Source organism: Molossus molossus, unplaced genomic scaffold, assembly GCF_014108415.1.
Source record: "Molossus molossus isolate mMolMol1 unplaced genomic scaffold, mMolMol1.p scaffold_m16_p_19, whole genome shotgun sequence".
In the NCBI taxonomy this organism is placed as follows: domain Eukaryota; kingdom Metazoa; phylum Chordata; class Mammalia; order Chiroptera; family Molossidae; genus Molossus; species Molossus molossus.
The window spans coordinates 40,734,270-40,752,021 of record NW_023425354.1 but is presented as its reverse complement, the minus strand read 5'-3'; the positions used below and the strand labels follow the sequence as shown (position 1 = coordinate 40,752,021).

The 17,752-nt window shown below is 41.4% G+C and overlaps 1 protein-coding gene across 1 annotated transcript; it reads left to right on the top strand.

Annotated features, from left to right (window-relative positions):
• Positions 1–465: 465 nt before the first annotated feature.
• TMIGD1 (transmembrane and immunoglobulin domain containing 1) lies at positions 466–16,616 on the top strand. The gene is made up of 6 exons (XM_036269870.1): positions 466–507; positions 2,454–2,557; positions 5,691–5,969; positions 10,139–10,414; positions 14,563–14,666; positions 16,572–16,616. Exons 2-6 carry the CDS (start codon positions 2,476–2,478, stop codon positions 16,614–16,616), a joined length of 786 nt encoding a protein of 261 aa, XP_036125763.1. The 5' UTR covers positions 466–507; positions 2,454–2,475.
• Positions 16,617–17,752: the final 1,136 nt, after the last annotated feature.

Here is a 17,752-nt window from a genome sequence, read left to right as displayed (position 1 = left end):
TCGGGCTGACGCTCTAACCGCTGAGCCAAACCAGCCAGGGCTTTACAGCATTATTTAAGTTGTGTGAAATCTTCCAATGTTTTGGCCGCTATAAAAATCAAACTTCTCCTCAGACTTGCCCCAACACAATTCTCAGACTGTCAGATTATTTAAAGCACAGTCTTCTAACTCGAGGATGACAATGTTCAGTGAGATGAGCTACAACTTTTTGCATAAGCTCAGACTTTCTTCGAGCAATTACATCCCTGTTACTAACAGCTGGCCCCACCTAGTAACTTAGGCATACATAAACACTTAGATCTTAAGAAGGTGTCTTTCCTAATTACTGTCTTCTCTGAGAATCCATAAAGAGAAACAGACTTTGAACCCAACTTAATTATTTACTTGCCCCTACAGTCATAAAGTGTTCAGATTCAAGTATTATAAAGATGGTAACAGGGAGAAGATTCAGGGTTCTCAGACAGAGGAATAATTGGCCAAGGAAGTCAGCTTTTCAAAGCTCAGCAGGTAAGTGGTAAGCCTGTTTCGTATAGAAAGTAGAGAGTCGTGAAAATTAAAAAACATGTCAAGTGAGGGAAATTTGTTTTGAAAGGTTGCTGTCTTGGTGGGGTGGGAAGGAAGAAGAGAAAGCAGTCTTCCTCCCTAAGAAGGTATACTTTCAGTTTCTATTCAGCACCTACAGTGAACAGTCCTTGAGAAAACTCTATTAATGACCAAATTCTGAAATCACTGCTGTTACAATGCTGTCATAGAAATCTTTTTGGAAAGATTATAAAATTACAAAACAATCAATATTAGTACTAATTGCATCTTATTGAAAGATTGATGCAAGCTTGCCAGCCAGAAAGGGTGAGCCTGGCGGGAACGAAACTTGTTCCTGTCAGGACAGACCTGGGATGGGGACAAAACTCTTAAGTTGCTAAGGTCGTAGCCAGGGAACAGAAGGGATTGACAACAGCTTCTGTCTCTCTCTCTCTTTTTGATTTATAGAGAGAAACATCGATTTATTGTTCCACTTCTTTATGCATTCATTTGTTGCTTCTTATATGTGCCCTGACCAGGGATCGAACCTGCACCCTTGGGGTATTGGGACGATGCTCTAACCAACTGAGTTACCTGGCCAGAGCCACAACAGCTTCTTTTTTTATCTTCAGATAGAGCGGGGGGGGTGGGGGGGGGAGAGAAACATCAATGTGAGAGAGACACACAGACTGGTTGCCACCCACACGACCCCAACAGGGGCCAGGGACAAACTGCAATTGAGGTACGTGCCCTTAGTGGGAACTGATCCCAGGACTCTCTGGTCCGCGGGCCGACACTGTAACTGCTGAGCCAAACTGGCCAGGGCCACAGCAGCTTCTTAAAGGAAGAGAATATTAATCAAGGCAATATGGTGGTGAAAAGCATGGCCTTGGGAGTCCTGGGTTCAAATGCTGTCCCTGATATTTACTGTCTTTGGGATCTTGGGCAAATTATATACCTCTCCAAACCTTTAGAAATGACCTCAGGCGGGTTGTTAGGGGCTTACTTGAGATTTAAACGGTGTTTGTCAAGTGTTTGGCACAGTGTCCGTTGCATAGAAAGCATTCCATATGTGTTTCTACTCTATTCACAGTGGGTCTCTTGAAAGGAATAAATACACGTGGGTTTTTTTTTTCCTGGATGGAAGTGGAGAATATTTTAGAGAGAGGGATGACAACAGCAAAGCACAGAAGAAAAAGAGACCTTTCTTATTTGTTGTTTTTAGGCCATACTAAGTGAAGGGGGAGGAGTGTTCCGAGTGGGAGAGCTGTGGAGGGATGGGGAAAGCAGAGGTTAACAAGGTTAAGACTAGAGGAAATGTTGTGATAGACTCTTTCCTGAGGTACACACCATTTGAATCTATGGAATTTGGAATAGTCTCAAAAAAAACCCCTCTCTATTAGCAGAAAGCAACTTTACAAAAATGACCCAAGAGAAGCTTTCAATACAAGATGTACTTGGTTGAGGAGGGACTGTCTAAGATTGAAACAAGCTTCCTTTCCCTTTCTGTGAAAATGACTTTCTCAGTTTCCCCGGGGGGGGGGGGGGGCTGGTTTTACCTTCCCCAGGGCTGTCCTACGGCGGCGCCATACCTTATAGCTTATCTCCTTTGATTTTGTTGCCTTAAAAAATGTTTTAAGGCCGGTTTGGCTCAGGGGTTGGAGCATCGGCCTGTGGACCAGAGAGTCCCGGGTTCAGTTCCCGCTAGGGGCATGTACCACAAAAAAAAAAGAAAAAAAGAAAGAAAATATGTTTTAATGCGGAAAGCACTTTGAACTCAGTAGTCAGAACAGGATTGTTTAAAAACTAGAAAGTACCATTGCAACAGGGATGACTCATCTGGGACTTTAAGTGCCTAATAGACAAGATGAAGGTTCATAAACTCAGTGTGGCCCAAAGTACAGAAACAACTGCATTCTTTCCCCCAGCAGATCTGACTTAACTTCATCAAGGATGGCACCGAACAGCAGTGGCCTAAGGAGAATGTGCAGGTTTCTTCTCTTAGTGATTGTCTTTCTGCCACGTGAAATGACAAGTAAGTTCATATTTGTTCTGCCTCTTTAAATAAACATTTCAGCCCTGGCCGGTTTGGCTCAGCGGTTAGAGCGTCGGCCTGCGGTCCAGAGAGACCCGGGTTCGGTTCCCGCTAAGGGCACGTACCTTGGTTGCAGTTTGTCCCCGGCCCTGGTTGGTCGTGCGGGTGGCAGCCACTCGATGTGTCCCTTTCACGTCGATGTTTCTCTCTCTCTCTCTCTTCCTCTCTCTCCCTCCCACTCTCCCACTCTGAACAAAAAATGGAAAATCTGGTGAGGATAAAAAAAAAAAAAATAAATAAATAAATAAATAAAGAAAGAAAGAAACATTTCAGGTTAAAAATGATTGGTGGGCACTGGAAAACTCCAAAATCCACATTGGAATGACTACAGAGTTGGTTTGATTCAGAGTACAGGAGTCAGATAGCATCATAAAAAATTAAATGGAAAATATTTTTATAGTGCTCATAGTACAAGCAAGATGAAGGATTCGCTCCAGAGCCACGGCCAGAATTTTCCTACATTTTAATGCATTTTATTACTAATCATATCCAAAATAATCTTCTGCTGTTTATCTGAACATACCACTTACATGAAAATCTTTTCTGCATTTCTTTCTCACCCAAATCTGGAAGTAGCTTCTTCCCTTGATTTTAAAAGTAATATAAAATTATTGTAAAATAAATTAGGAAATACACAAAAACATAAAGGTAAAAATCTCCCCAAATGCCATCATCCAAACATAGCCGTTCAACATTTTGGTGTACAGTCTTCCAGTTTAAAAAAAAAAAAAAGGTTAGGTAGTAATCTCATTATTTTTTCCAGTAGTTTATGTTTTTTATTTTTGTTTTTAAAGAAAAAGTTAATGTGTGCCCTGGCCAGTTTGGCTCAGCGGTTAGAGCATTGCCCACGGAACAGAGAGACTTGGATTCAGTTCCCACTAAGGGCGCGTACCTTGGTTGCAGTTTGTTCCCAGCCCTGGTTGGGGTTGTATGGGTGGCAGCCAGTCGATGTTTCTCTCTCTCTCCTTCCTGCTCTATCTGAAGGTAAATACAAAAATGTCCTCGGGTGAGGATTAAAAAAAAAGTTTATGGGTTCACAAACTATATTAACAAATGTTATGTAGGGGGCAAGTTTCTGGTGGCTAAAGTCTTTTTTTTTTAACTTTATTTTTGTTACAGATGTTCTAAAGTCATTTTTAACCTTTTGTTACTTGCTTCCAAACCAGGAAAGTAAAAACTGAAATTTGGGTATGTTACTATATGACGGATGAATTTCTAAAAATGAGAGATGAAAACAAAGTACTATACATGCTGATATTCCCCTCCACCATGACTTATCCATCCCACAAACCATAGCTGTTTAAATATCTTGTTATTTCACTGTAACAACACAATATTAAAACATCAGAAATGGAAGACCAAATTCTATGATCTAATCAGAAATATTTTCAAATTGGTTTTTGCTCGTATGCAATGTTGATATATTTATAGTAATTATTAGAGACATAATTTACATTCTGCCTATTCTCCTAATGTTGTGTCTTAAATATTTTTCCATTTTATCATAGTTCTTTTTTCTTTGTATTTACTACTTTGCTACATTCACCCCCTTAAAGTAAACAAATTAAATCTAGTATTTCTCCACTTTTTTATCTGTTTATCAATGCTATTCCATATATATTGATAGAATTTTTTCCCCAACACTTTTTCTCATAAGTATGTGTGTGTGTGTGTGTAAGTGGAGTAATTCTGTATGTTCTGTTTTCTAACCCAGTGGTTTTCAAACTTCACTGCACTTTAAGATCATCTGGGGGCTTTTTTAAAACCCAATGCTCAGGTTGCACTATCAATTAATAAGAATGTCAGTAAGTTTTTAAAGAGTTCCAGGTGATTCCGATGGACAGCAAAATTTGGTGATCATCATTTTAAGCTTTTTCTTTTGCTAGTTAATAATACATTATGAATCTTTTTCCTTGTAAAATCATGTAGATCAATAGGACTATTTTAATTTGTTGCAAAGTATTCCATTGTACTGGTGTAATATTCATGGTCATTTAGATTGTTCACGCTCTCTCCCTCCCTCCTTCCAACACCACACTGTTGTCCATGTCCGTGAGTTCTTTCTCTCTCTCTTTTCTTCAAAATCCCTTCCACACTTTCCCTGCCCACCCCGACCCGCTTCAACACCCCTCTCACCAGAGCTGTCTGCCTGCTTTCTACGAGTCTGTCTCTATTTTGCTGGGTAGTTCAGTCTGTTCATTAGATTCCACATAGTGTGAAATCATATGGTACTTGTCTTTCTCTGACTGGCTAATTTCACTGAGCCTAATGTTCTCCAGGTCTATCCATGCTGTCGCAAAGGGTAAAATCACCTTCCTTTTTACGGCAGAGTAGTATTCCATTGAGTAAATGTACCACCGCTTTTTCACCCACTCATCTGCTGTTGTTGAACACTTGAGCTGTTTCCAAATCTTGGCTACTGTAAATAACGCTGCAGTGAACATAGGGGTGCATATATTCTTTCAAACAAGTGTTTCAGGTTTCTTTGGATAAAGTTCCAGAAGTGGAATCGCTGGGTCATAAGGCAGTTCTATTTTAAGTTTTTTGAGGAAACTCCATACTGCTTTTCACAGTGGCTGCACCAATCTGCATTCCCACCAGCAGTGCATGAGGGTTCCCTTTTCTCCACATCCTCCCCAACACTTGTTGTTTGATGATTTATTGTTGATTTGTTGTTGATTTATTCTGACAGGTGTGACGTGATAGCTCACTGTCATTTTAATTTGCATTTCTCTGGTGGTTAGTGACATTGAGCATGTGTCACATGTCTATTGGCCATCTGTATGTCCTCCTTTGAGAAGTGTGCATTCAGGTCTTTTGCCCATTTTTTAATTGAATTTTTTTGGTGTTAAGTTTTATAAGTTCTTCATAAATTTTGAATATTAACCCCTTATCGGGTGTATTATTGGCGAATATGGTCTCCCATTCAGTGGATTGCATTTTCATTTTGTTGATGGTTTCCTCTGCTGTGCAAAAACTCTTTAGTTTGATGTAGTCCCATTTGTTTATTTTTTTCTTTTGTTTCTACTGCTCATGTTCACTCTGTCTTAACAGTTTTTTCCTGTCCTCCCAGGTTCGGTTTTAACTGTGAATGATAAAACTGAGAACTATATTCTGAACACTCAGCTTGGCTCTGAAGAATCTCTGAAGTGTGCTGTTCAAAACCACACTGGGGATGAAGAACTTCTCTGGTACCGAGAAGGGGGGACAGTGGACTTGAAGTCTGGAAACAAAATCAATTCCAGCGCTGTGTGTGTGTCTTCCATCAGTGAAAATGACCACGGCGTCACCTTTACCTGCAAGCTGCAGAGGGATCAGTCGGTGTCCATCTCAGTGGTGCTGAATGTCACTTGTGAGTGAAGGGAAGAAACTGCCAGTCAGTCTGTGTTGTCTGCACTACATTAAGTGGTAGTTGAAATCTGGGTCTAAAGAGTATGTGCATCTTAACATTTGCTTGCTATTGCCAAAATGTCCTATTTATACTCCCTCACCAAAGCATGAGAGTGCCTATTTCCCCTCACCCTCTTGAGCACTGAGTTTAAATTTGCCAGCTTGATATGAAATTTTATTTTAATTTTCTAAATTAAGAATGAGGGTTCCGTGTTTAAAACCTCAAAAGATGAAGCTCTTTGCTGGCTGGGTTGCAGGAATTGATTACCCATTGGTGGAACTATATAGCATTAGGGGTCTTTCAGATGATTCTGTGTAGGTGATCATGGTTTGGGTGGAAAGCTGGTTCCACATGAGGTGGTGTGGATGGTGGGGTGAGGGGCAATGTGGGTTAGGGTGGTGATGCGGTATGGTTTGGTAGAAAGAGCTCTGGATTCAAGTTCAGCAAGCTTTTCTGTGAAAAATTGATGCCATTGTTCCTGAGATAAAAGAGTGGAGAAACTGCCCAGCTGTGTGACTCAGCGGTTGAGCATCAACCCACACACCAATAGGTCGCCAGTTCGATTCCCGGTCAGGGCACATGCCCAGGTTGTGGGCCCAATCTCCAGTGGGGGGCATGCAGAAGGCAGCCAGTTGATGTTCTCTCTCATTGATGTTTCTATCTCTCTCTTCCTACCTCTCTCTCTAAAATTAATAAAAACATGTATTTTTAAAAAAGGTTGAAGAAACTGCCAAAGAATCCAGCTCTGGAAAATACTGGCAACCTGCATCTTGAGTTTCCATAGTGAATCATTTGCTTGTTCCTGAGAAAAGGAGTTTGGGGTGTTTTTTGTTTTCTGTTTTTGCTAGGAATTAATAACATGTAATTTTAGCAAGCTTCCTCTTGCATATTTTGGTAGAATCTAATATTATCAGGGGCCCTTGGAGATCTTGTAATCCCTATAACATGACATATAAGGAAATTAAGGCTCAGACTGAGGGCCAGAATGATCACAACTGGAGCTGGAAACAGAACACACATCCCCAGGCTCTTAATCTAGGGCTGCTCCCCTAGGGAGACATAGCAAAAATGCCAATATGATTTGGTGGCTTTAAAAGATTACTTTCAGCCCTGGCCGGTTTGGCTCAGCGGTTGGAGCGTCGGCCTACGGTACAGAGAGGCCCGGGTTCAGTTCCCGCTAAGGGCACGTACCTCGGTTGCAGTTTGTCCCCGGCCCTGGTTGGTCGTGCGGGTGGCAGCCACTCAGTGTGTCCCTTTCACATCGATGTTTCTCTCTCTCTCTTCCTCTCTCTCCCTCCCACTCTATCTGAAAAGGAAATGGGAAAATGTCCTCAGGTAAGGATTAAAAACAAAAAAGAAGAAGATTATTTTCAGTTTTCCAGGCTGAATCCACATTCAAAATCATCTTCATAACAACCTCCTAAATATTATTGTTGCTAAACACATATCAAAAAACCAATTGGTCAGTGGTTCATAGTGACAAACTGATACAAACTCATCAATCAAATCAAAATGAGGTCATAAAAATGACAAGAATAGCATGTACAATCCTGAGAATTATTATTATTATTATTATTATTATAAATAGCAATTGATAATACATTATTTGGGAGAGTCTGTGAAGAAACAGGTTCTTTCATATATTGTTGCTAAAAGTATAAATTGACACCACCTCTTTGGCAATATATTAATATTCTTTTTTTCTTTATTTAGTTTAGAGAGAGAGGGAGAGATAGAAACATCAATGAGTGAGAACATTGACTGGCTGCCTCCAGCATGCCCCCCTCTTGGGGATTTGACCCACAACCTGGGCACGTGCCTTGGGTCGATACTTAACCACTGAGCCACACCGGCTGGGCCAATATATCAAAATCTAAAGTGTGCCTACCCTATGAGATCCCATGTTTCTACTTCTAGATGTTAACCTTGGAGAAACACGTGCACATGTGTGTAGAGACATAGACAAGCATATTTATTGAAGCATTGTTTAACATTTTAAAAGTGAAAACACCCTAAGTTATAATAAAATAAAAGTAGAGTCATATATTATACTTTAGTACTCTGAAAGCAATGGAGCGAGAGCCCTGTGGTTCAATGTCACAACATCTCAAAAACATTCAAGTTATTGAGAGAAGGAAGTCTTTTATGTAAAACCTTTTCACGCTCCTAAAACAATACAATATATTTCCTATGGGTACATTATATGTATTAAAAAAACTACTTAAATAAAAAAGATGCAAGGATTTATACCAAACGCATAGCAGTGGATATCTCTAAGGAGTCAGGAAATGATGAGGATAGAGTTGAGGACCTGAACTTTATCTGAAAGGTATTATTATTTTTGTAAGTATTGATTTGAAAGAGGGGGGAGAAAGAGAGAGAGAAAGAAAGGGAACGAGAGAGAAACATCTATTTGTTTGTTGTTCCACTTATTTATGCATTCATTAGTTGATACTTGTGTGTACCTTGACTAGGGTTTGAACCTGCAACCTTGGCATATCTGGATGATGCTCTAACCAATTGAGCTACACAGCCATGGCTTGAAATGTATTAATTTTTTTAAAAAGGGAATATTCACGTATAGGTGATAAGCTTAAAATTAATTTTTTTTCAATCCTCACCAGAGGACATTTTTTCATTTTTTGTTCAGATAGAGTGGGAGGGAGATAGAGGAAGAGAGAGAGAGAGAAACATCAACGTGAAAGGTACACATCGAGTGTCTGCCACCTGCATGACACAACCAGGACCGGGGACAAACTGCAACCGAGATACGTGCCCTTACCGGGAACCAAACCCAGGTCTCCCTGGACCGCAGCCTGATGCTCTAACCGCTGAGCCAAATCAGCCAGGGGTAATTTTAAATAGATATATATAAAGGAACAACTAATAGGACCCGTGGATCTGGTGGAACTGGTCTATTTGGCAACTATGTTCTATATTCTAGCAGCTTCCTACATATCTGAATACCATATAACATCCTTGTTGGATATGGATACAGAATTCAAGCTCATTCCAAAGAGCAACAAAATGTCATTCTTCTGAGAGTTATTAATAGCACAGCCTACTCAGGGTCTAATTATTCAGTGTGCAGATGATGCAAGCTCCTGTTTCCCTCCTTCTCTGCCTTTACCTCCTTCCTACAGCACACTTCTCAGACATTTTATTACTCTTCTGCACCTTGTCCAGAAACAGCAAAGGTCGTGGAAAAGAGGGGAGAGTCAGCTCAGCCATTTCTCCTCCTAGATGTTGAAAAGGCCCAGGGGGGATGAGAGTTGGAATGATTTGGTGAAGATAAATGTGTTTGACTATTTATGGGTCTACCATTGCCCTTATGGAGGAATTAAGGAGTTGCTCACACAGAGGGATGAAAGGAATTCAGAAAATCACGCTTGCCTCCCATAGATGCTGGAGTTGCCATGACTGGAACACCTTCTGGGAGGAGGATTTTATTTCTAGAGGATTATTGAGGAAATGCAATTATGCATTGGTAAATATGTGGCCGAGGCAAATGTGGTTAGGTAAAATGTGAAAATAGAGGTTGTGAAGAGTGCTCAAAACCACTACCGCTACAATAGTAGTAGTACTAACTAGCACTGTAGTAAATTCTTTCCAGGCATTATCTCATGTAATCTTCATAGAGGTAGCTATTATCTCATTTTTTAGATGAGAAAACTGAGCAGTTACTTAGCAGTTAAGTAACTTTCTCAAGGTCATAGTAAGCGATGTAGATGGAATTAAAGCCAACGGCAATACCTGCTTTCTTAGTATTATACTGTTTTATCCAACACTAGCACAGAGTGGTTTATTACATTAATTCTCAGAGAGAAAAGACTCAAGGCCTGTACCCTTGGGTAGTGTTACAAGTTGGTACAGATTCATTATTATATATATTTGTTTCATGGTTTGTCTTCTCCACCACATTAAAAGTTCTATTAGGTTTGGAAATGGATGGATGTTATTTACCGTTGTGCCCCTGGTTCCTAGCCCAGTGCTTGGCATACAGGAGGCACTCAATACATTTCTGTCAAATGAATAAATGACTACCTGAGATAAACTGAAGGAAGATCTTGAACACTGACAGTAAACTACTGCTTTTCTGCTAATTAAACCTAAATGCTTGGGTCTTGCAGTTCCTCCTGTCCTAAGTGGAGACGATTTCCAAACGGTTGAGGAAGGCAGTGATGTGAAGCTGGTTTGCAATGTGAAATCCAACCCCCAGGCTCAAATGCTGTGGTACAAAAACAGTAGCATCCTAAACTTAGAGAAAAACCATCACCAAATCCAACAGACGAGTGAGTCTCTTCAACTGTCAATCACCAAAGTCAAGAAATCTGACAATGGAACCTACAGGTGTTTTGCAAGTTCATGGCAAATAAAGACTAAGGACTTTCACCTCTTTGTCAAAGGTAATTCTCTTTTTAAGTAATATCCAGCACAGCATGAAACTCAGAATAGAGACTCGGTAAATATTTTTCATGACGGCAAATGGTGACAATTAGGATTAGCAGCTGGGTTTTTCTTTGGTAGATTATTCCATTCAAGGATTTTCCACAAAGAATTCTAATCCTTTTTAGGGGAATTATGCCCGTTCCATAGAGGACACTGCTTTTTGAGCAAAGATCCTTTTCTAGACCTATATGGGAGAAGATGATTCTGATAGGCTTTTAGGGAGACGAATTTCCATGAATTCTCCTGGGCATTAAGGTTCATAAAATATGGACTTTTGAGTTCTCAGCATAATGACAAACGAAAGAGAAGTCAGAAACATATAGTAAAAACGGTGCTGACTGGAGAAAATGGATTCCTCCAATCACCCCTAAGTCTGACGTTGTAATTTACAGACTAATCAGAAGAGGGAGTGGGAGGACATGGGGGGCGGTGAGTTCTTTCTTGGCTTCATGCTTCATCTACCCAGGTTTTTCCCCTCTGCCATACAGGGATAAATGAAGCTCCAAGTGTTTTTCCCTCCTCATATTTCTTGTTCATACAAAAAGAGAAAGACGAGATACCTGGTGTAGCAAATGCAGAAAATGCTCCGGCGCAGTTCCTGGCCTGGGGCCAGTCAGCTAGGAGCAGCCAAATAAGCTGAGGCGCATATATCTTGTTAGAACATTATTCACTTTATCATTTGCCCACTCATTGCCTTCCTTGCCAGTTGCCAGGAAGCCAATTGAATTGCTGCCAGAAGTGTTGGACTGATGTGACTTATTTTCCCCTCCCCGTCAGGGGGTATAGGTGGGGAGTGGCTGGTGGGGAGGAAGAGCTGCTGCCCGTCACTGGGAATACTGGCATGTTTTGTCGTTTGTCCTGAAGAACCCCGGCAGTACTGCCCGGGGGCTACTTGCTTTAAAAACCAAACCCACAAATAAGCTAAGAATCAGTGGAAGGGGTGCCATGTTGAAGCCTGTGGCTATTCACTTCCCCCAGGACCACAAAAGCATGGTTGGTGGGGGCCTCAGGCCATCCCATTCCAATTGGCTGTAAAGACCACATGCAGAGACTGGGGAGCTATATCATTCCTCTTGGTTAAAAAGGAATCATAGCTGCTCTATGTCACATACAAAATATACAGCTTGTGTGGCAAGCAGGATGCCAGCTTGATGAATTGGCTTTCAGGTGGGCAGAATCCTGTTTGGGGTAGAGCGCTTCCAAGCCAATTTGTTTTTCTTATTTCTTCCTGCTTTATTATTTCCCTGGTTGTTGGCTGCCTTCTCGGCATAAGCGTTCTGCTGCTGGTGGCCAGGCTAACTGCCAAGTTTGTCATGAGCCTCTCTCAACTGCACAGCTCCGCGGGGTAGTTTCGATGAGGCCATGCAAAGCTAAATGACATCACGGATCTTTTTTCTTGAGCACAAAATTTGAGCCCACGTGTTGGCATTATTTTACCATATGAACATGGAAGGAAAATACCAGGTCTGGTTACAAATAAGAGAGTAAGACTGGACAAGGGGAGAGATGCAGTTACCTTTGCCAAAGTCACTTTTAACTGACACTTGGAATCCAGAGTGAGCCAATGGGTCGGAGAGTGTATTTCAGCTTGTTCATAGAGGGAAAGCTGTCGCATGGGCGTTCCTTTTATTCCGTTTAGTATAAATATTCCAACTTGTGCCTGAATTCTGATTTCTTTTCCTAATTGTCCCATGGTCGCTTCCCCTTCATTTTGACACCTTCCCTTGGCACTGAGAGAAGAGGGGTCCCCGGGTAAGCTGAAGGTCCTTTGGTGTGCCCCGGGGCTTGCAATGACAGCATCAGGGCTCATAAGAAGGCCGGCTGGGAAGTTTCTCCAGAGGGTTGATGCATCCCACAACCTCATGAGAGTTATATTTTAGCAACAACCAAAGAGCAAGAGTAAAGGATGATTAATCCATGTACTTCCCAAAATTATCTTGAGCAGGAACTGAACAAACATGGAGAATAAAACAATGAAAAGGCAATCAGTTAGTGTGTCATACCACTATGGAGGGATAAACCCTGTTCTGTCATCTTGAGGCACATAGAGCTTGGGCTTTAAAATTAGATTTATCTGAAGACTCTTCCTTCCCTTCCTCCCTGCCTTTCACCCCTCCTGCACTATCTCATGACCCTGTGTCCTGTATAATACCTATCTCAATGTGCAGTTTTTGTTTGTTTAATGTCTGTCTCCCCCACTAGAAGATGAGCTCCAAAAAGGCAGAAGGCTTCCATGTTGGTCCTATTTTTTGCAAGGCCGAGCATAGTACCTATCACACAGTATCCCTTCAGGACTGGCTGATGTGGCTCAGTGGCTGAGCATCAGCCTATGCACCAAGAGGTACTGGTTCAATTCCTGGTCAGGGCACATGCCCAGGTTGTGGGCCCAATCCCCAGTGGGGGCATGCAGGAGGTGGCCAGTCTGTGTTCTCTCTCATTGATGTTTTTGTCTCTCTATCCTTCTCCCTTCCTCTTTCTCTAAAATCAATAAAAAAATATATATATTCTTAAAAAAAAATGTGGTCATCCAGTAAATATTTGTTGACTACTGTACATCTCTCCACAAATTCAATTGTAAAATAAATAGTACACTCTAAATTCCTACAATTTTATCTTAACTGTGATTGGAGCCCTTTCCCTCCTAGGGCATCAGAGTCTAGGGGCTTAGGCAGGGTCATTTAAAATACCTTTGTTGATCTTAAGCACTCTTGCTTTTGAAAGTTTCATCCCATATTATATCAAACATAGTCAAATGAAGCACATCACACATACTTTTTTGTTGTTGCTGTTAATTTTCAACTAAGGATATTTTTTCCATTGCTTTTTAGGAAAAGGGGAAAAGAGGGAGGAAGGTAGAAGAGGAGAGAGGGAGAGAAAGAGAGAGAAACATTGATGTGAGAGAGACACATTGATTGTTGCCTCCTGCTCAAGCCCCAACCAGGGCCAGGGATTAAACCTACAACCCAGGTATGTGCCCTTGACTGGGAATTGAACCCTCAATCCTTTGATACGAGGACTTACGCTCTGAGCCACACCGGTCAAGGCATTTGCTGTAAAAACTTTGATAGGATTTTTATAACTTCATACATTTTGAATTTTATTATAAATAAATCATTAATGTGGTTCTTAAGGTTTACACATTATTATTATTTACCAGTTGGGTTATAATTGACACAAAGTTACATTCTATAGATGTTTAAACATTTATTCATTTTGAATAACTTCGCCACTTTTTCATATTTTGGAGCCAATATGTTTTTTTTCAGGTCTCAAATATTTTTGTAGGTTCTTGGAAAGCTTGCAGTCACAGGCACCTGTGCCCATAGTGCCTGATGAACAGAATACCTGATGTTCAGAAGACACGGGAATGGGCTTGCATTTCCAGGCTGTCATGGTTGCTGCTGATCTCTTTCTAGTTTAAGTTAGACGTAGACTCTCTGTTCTTCCATGTCCTTTAGAAAGGTATGAATATTTTTGCTGAGCTTGGGAAGGCTGGTGCTAAGTCTTACTTCCCTGGGGGTGCCATCCAGCCACTTTCTATGGTGTCTTGTCACCTGCTTGGGGTATTATCCCAGGATAGCTCCTGGGGTCTACAGGCCTCTCTCTCTGTAGTCCATTGAGCTCTGCACCTTTTCTCGTCTTGCTCTTAATGCTTTCTTCCCTCTTTTCCTCTCTGGGGTACCTCCTGATATCTTTTGAACTTTTCAAAAGGCAGGAGAAACTGCTGACTTCAGTCTACGCCTGCTTTCTGCACAGCAAAAATTATTGATGAAGAAAGCACAAAATGGGCCGCCTACCTGCTTTGGGGGAGTTACTCATACTAACAGAATTTCTCCTCCCACAAAGGAATGGATTCATAACCTGTCTCTGCCTGTTAACAGCTGTGTGACTTTGAACATGTAAACTAACCTCTCAAAGCCCCTGGTTCCTCACCTGCAAAACGGGGATAATAATACCTACCTTTCGCGACTATTGGGAGGATTTAATTAAGAGGCTGATATATGTATGTAAAGTGCAAGGCACCATGGCTGGGGCACATTAGAAGTCCATAAATTAGAAGCATATAAATGTTAGTTCTCATGCCTTGTGTTTGCATTTCCAACAGAAAGAGGTTCGACTATACCAATTGAACCCATTATTGCTGCAGCTGTGGTGGTCTTTCTGACGTTGTGCTTCGGACTGATTGCTAGAAGGAAAAGAATAATGAAGGTATCTAAGTTATTCTAACCTATTTAGGTAAAAGGTCATCTAAATAAAGGCCAAGAACCCGGTGTGGGTCAGTGGTTAAGCATCAGCCCATGCACCAAGAGGTCGCTGGTTCAATTCCCAGTCAGGGCACATGCCCAGGTTGTGGGCCCAATTTCCACTGGGGGGCACGCAGGACGTGGCCAGTCAATGTTCTCTCTCATCAATGTTTCTATCTCTCTCTTCCTCTCCCTTCCTCTCTCTCTAAAATCAATAAAGAAAAAATATTAAAAATAAATAAATAAAGGCCAAGAACTAGCTATATAAGTGACTGGAGTTAGAAGCCATACTTGGACAATCTGGTCTCTCTACCATGTGACCTAAAATGAAAGTTGCTTAAGGGAATAAAAATTGTTCATATATTATGAGTACAGATTTACAAAGAAAAGAAGTGCTTATGGACAAGACCTGAATGGAAATTGCTGTGGTGTTTGAGGTAGAGGATTTAGGGGCTGATTTTTCTTCCTTTGAAATGTCCTTTGAGGGGAAGCCTGTTTGAATGATGAACATTTCATAGCAGACTTTATGTTTGGTAATCATAGGAAATATGAGTTTTCTCATTTCACCAGCTCACTTTCTCTTCAAAACAGTTTGGATATTTTCCAAGTGTTATTCTGTATACTTAAATCCAAGATGTAATATGTTGTTATATTTCCTTTTTGATTTTATTCTAAAATGTGGATTCAGGATTAAACTCTATTCCTGGTTTAAAAAAATAAATAAATAAAATAAATGTCCTTTTATTGTCACGGGAGCGCCTTTAGTACAATAAATAAATACAGAGGGGAGCATCTGCGGTAGACTCAGGGACCTGCGTGAAGAGGATGGCACCTGCTGCTCACCTTCCGGGGACAGCCACATGCCCTGGCTGTGGTGGGCTGGAGTTTGAACTGTTGGATGGTTAAGCTTGTTGGTTAGCACGATGCAGAGTATGTGTGTGCATAGATTAATGGCAGGCATTTAACTCCACCACTTAATCCAGTGCCAAAGAAAGGCAAATATGGCAGAAAGCCTCTAAAGCAGCGGTTCTCAACCTGTGCTTTGCGACCCCTTTGGGGGTCGAACGACCCTTTCACAGGAGTCGCCTAGGACCATTGGAAAACATATATTTCCGATGGTCTTAGGAACCGAGACACTGCTCCCCCATCTGTCTCCAGGCGGGTCCGCCCACATGCAGATCCATCCACATACAACATGAGGAACTGTATTAAAGGGTCGTGGCACTAGGAAGGTTGAGAACTCCTTTAGACTAAAGGAAGGCGAGTGTGGCCTAGGCCGAGTTCATTAGCCAGCAAAAGCCACTCTTCTTGAAACACTTGGCAACTGGGTATTATTCAGGGCAACAATGTCTCCAAGGAAGAAATTCACCCACCCCTTGTTTCAAGCCAAAGATAATATTTTCCTACGAAGAAGAGAAGAAGAAGAAGAAGAAGAAGAAGGATGAGGAGGAGGAGGAGGAGGAGGAGGAGGAGGAGGAGGAGAAGAAATACTCAGCTACATATGAATCCTGGAAGCATTTTGAATTAAGAACAGTGCAGTGAGGGCAGAGCAGGGCAGGAGCACGTAGGAGGGCGTCAGTGGAAGGGGAAAGGAGGGACATCTGTAATACTTTCACTAATAAACATAAAGTAAAAAAAGAATTACACCTTCTCTAGATTTAATAAAAATAATTAATGTAGCCAAAGAAATAAGACCTGGACCAGTGCAGAGGCAGCTGTAGATTCTAGCCACCTCTGTATGGGTGTGTATTTTTCTAGGGAGGAGAGTATCAGCCATCTGAGTTTCCTATCCCTTGATGCATTCAAAATTTTGATGAATGGGCTTTTAAAAAGCCACAAAACTCATTGCCCTTGTTGTGTTTGCCTTTAGCTCTGCAAAAAGGGTGAAGATCCTCAAAGAGAAACAGCTCTGTAAGTACTGTGGGCTGGGGCCAGTGATCTCCCATAAGCAGCCGGGCAGCAGGGATGTGCATCATAAAGCCTATCCCGGGCAAACTCCTCCTGAGATGGGAGGTGCTGGAAAGGGAAGGGGTTCAGAGGAGAATAGAGGGTGGAGGAGAATCTGCCTCCACCTTAGAGGAAGACGGGCGAGGCAGTTTGGAAGGTTGCCTAGAACTGAGAATATCTTGGTCTTAAATCTATTCTCTCTTTAAACAATTTTGGACTAAAGTCTGTGCAACTGCATTTTTTTTGCCGCACAATGTAAACAGCCGAGAGTGCCTACCTCGGGGAAGCCACTGCTGTATTCGCCTTCACGGCAAAGTCCTCAACCTAAATCCTGCCTTCTCTTTGGGGCTTCCTTTGGTCTGTTGGGGCTTCCTTTTGGCCTGTGTCCAACACACGTAAAGTGAGCAGTGGGCAAAAAGAACAGAGGCATTCTTTCCAAGAGTGTAAATTTAATTTTGAATGTTTTTCTTATTGTTATGATCATCATTATAATCAAGGCGTTGGTTCATTTCAGGTGAGAAAGCTGAGATGCCATCTAATACAGCAAGAATTATGCATCAGGCCTGGCCGTTGTGGCTCAGTGGATTGACTGTCGTCCCATCGACTGAGAGGTCCCAGTTCCATTTCTGGTCAGGGCACAGACTTGGGTTTGGGGTTAATCCCCAGGATGGGGCGTGCAGGAGGCAGCTGATTGATATTTCTCTCTCATGTTGATGTTTTTTTTTCTCTCTCTCTCCCTTCCTTTCTCTCTAAAATTAAAAAAAAAAAAAATTTGTTTGTACATCAGGACCCCCTTGATTTATGTGGTCCCATCTGTATTTATTGTTATTATTAAATTCACTCCTGTCAAATTGTCAGAGGTTATGAAGACGTGTTTCATTAAGCACTTAACAGTAGTTGCTATGACTAATTTGATATATTTGTGGAACATTTTTATGGAGAAAGCTGTTAATTAATGAAAAGTAAGATTTTGTTAAGTCCTCTCCTTGAAGGGTATGTTAATTGAAATTCGTTGCAAAAAGGAAACTATTTACCATTTAGAATATATTCTAGGTAGGAGATTAGCAGATATTTGGGTTTTACAAAACAGTGCGACACCACCCC

What these genes read in the sequence shown, in the direction of transcription:
- TMIGD1 (XM_036269870.1), top strand. Translation starts at nt 2,476, where the DNA reads ATGGCACCGAACAGCAGTGGCCTAAGGAGAATGTGCAGGTTTCTTCTC. An exon ending in TCTGCCACGTGAAATGACAA is followed by an intron (nt 2,558 to 5,690) that starts GTAAGTTCATAT and finishes CTGTCCTCCCAG; the next exon opens with GTTCGGTTTTAACTGTGAAT. An exon ending in AGTGGTGCTGAATGTCACTT is followed by an intron (nt 5,970 to 10,138) that starts GTGAGTGAAGGG and finishes TGGGTCTTGCAG; the next exon opens with TTCCTCCTGTCCTAAGTGGA.